Here is a 1,402-nt window from a genome sequence, read left to right as displayed (position 1 = left end):
GTGGGGACGGGGCTCGGGCGGAGTCATTGGTGGGCGGAGTCACGGATGCGCGGGGCTCGGTGGGCGGAGTCACGAATGCAGGGGGCTCGGTGGGGGCGGGGCTGCCCCGGAACACTTCGTGGGTGGAGGGACACACAGACCCCAAATTAGCTCAGAAAGGAGGACAGGAAAGACTTCTCTGGAGAAGTGGGCCAGGCTGCCCAAGCCACGGTTGGGCGGCAGCCTATGCTTGCTCTTCGTGGTTCTTTTCTTTTTCTTCTTTGACAGTCCCGGGGCTTGAACTCAGGATCTGAGCGCTGCCCGGAGCCTTTTGGCTCAAGGCTGGCACTGTACCACTTGAGCCACAGCTCCACTTCTGACTTTTTGCTGGTTCATTAGAGGTAAGAGTCTCCCTGGGGCTGGTTTCCAAGGGCGATCCTCAGCTCTCAGCTTCCTTGGTCACTAGGATTACAGGTGCATGCGAGCCACCCGCCAGCCTGCCTGGCTGGGTTACAGCACTTAGCTGTCCCTTCTGTGTCAGTGATCCTGCCCTGCCCACCCGTGGCTCCCCTGCGGGGGCCCACCAAGTCTGTCAAAGGATCATTTCAGAAATGGAATCCTGTATTACTGGGGCTTCAGGTCTGCTTCCTAGACACCCCCACACCTCATCCCCCTCGCATTAAACTAACCCCTAGTCCTGACCTTATGCCTGACCTCTGCCCTCCTCCCTCAGTCTGTGCACCAGCAGAGGAAGACAGGCAACTAAAAACAACGATCTAAAAATGAGGATGGCCAGTGTGTTATAAAAGAAACAAGCTGCCAGATGAGGTAGAGATCAGGCCAGGTATTTCCCACCCTGGTCAGGGAGGGCCTCTCACGGGCGATGCACAGGGCCCGAGAGAAGGGAGAGGAGAACCAACAGAAAAGCTGCAAACGAGGGAGCAGGGATTGTGTGGGCTCCACGGACATCAGCTTCCACCTTGGGAGGAAGATGGGAGCCACTGACCGCTTTAACTGAGAGGACCAAGGTGGGTGGGGCTTGGTGGAGAACAAAAGGCCCACCCTCTACTGGTGACACTTGACAGGGCAAAAAACCCGATTTGGTCTGACTGAGGAAAACACAAATTGGAAACAGATATGGCCCCAAGGTCTGAGTAAAACAGAAGGGAAACCGAGGTTTGGCCCTGTTTAGTAGGAGCAGCAGCTGGAAAGCCAGACTCCCGCTGAACACAAGGGGAGACAGCTGTGGGGCCGGGGAAAACAGCTGGGAGGCCATTGTCCTGTCCAGGCAAGAACGGCTGGGACAGTCAGGCACCACAGAGCGGAAAGCCCCTGACCAACCCGAGTCCCCAGGGCCCCCCTGCGCCCCTGACCAACCCGAGTCCCCAGGGCCCCCCTGCGCCCCTGACCAACCCGAGTCCCC

The 1,402-nt window shown here is 58.3% G+C and overlaps 1 protein-coding gene across 1 annotated transcript in view; it reads right to left on the bottom strand.

Moving 5' to 3' along the window:
• The window catches only part of Kcnb1 (potassium channel, voltage gated Shab related subfamily B, member 1), a 70,790-nt gene that overhangs the window by 62,296 nt on the left and 7,092 nt on the right, over positions 1-1,402 (bottom strand). The window contains exon 2 of the mRNA XM_013024312.1: positions 835-958. Within this exon, the coding sequence (XP_012879766.1) occupies positions 835-958 (124 nt within the window). The remainder of the gene's footprint in view (positions 1-834; positions 959-1,402) is intronic.

Source organism: Dipodomys ordii, unplaced genomic scaffold (assembly GCF_000151885.1).
Source record: "Dipodomys ordii isolate 6190 unplaced genomic scaffold, Dord_2.0 Scaffold75, whole genome shotgun sequence".
Taxonomy (NCBI): Eukaryota; Metazoa; Chordata; class Mammalia; order Rodentia; family Heteromyidae; genus Dipodomys; species Dipodomys ordii.
The sequence above is the reverse complement of the archived record's forward strand: the minus strand, read 5'-3'. Positions and strand labels throughout refer to the sequence as shown.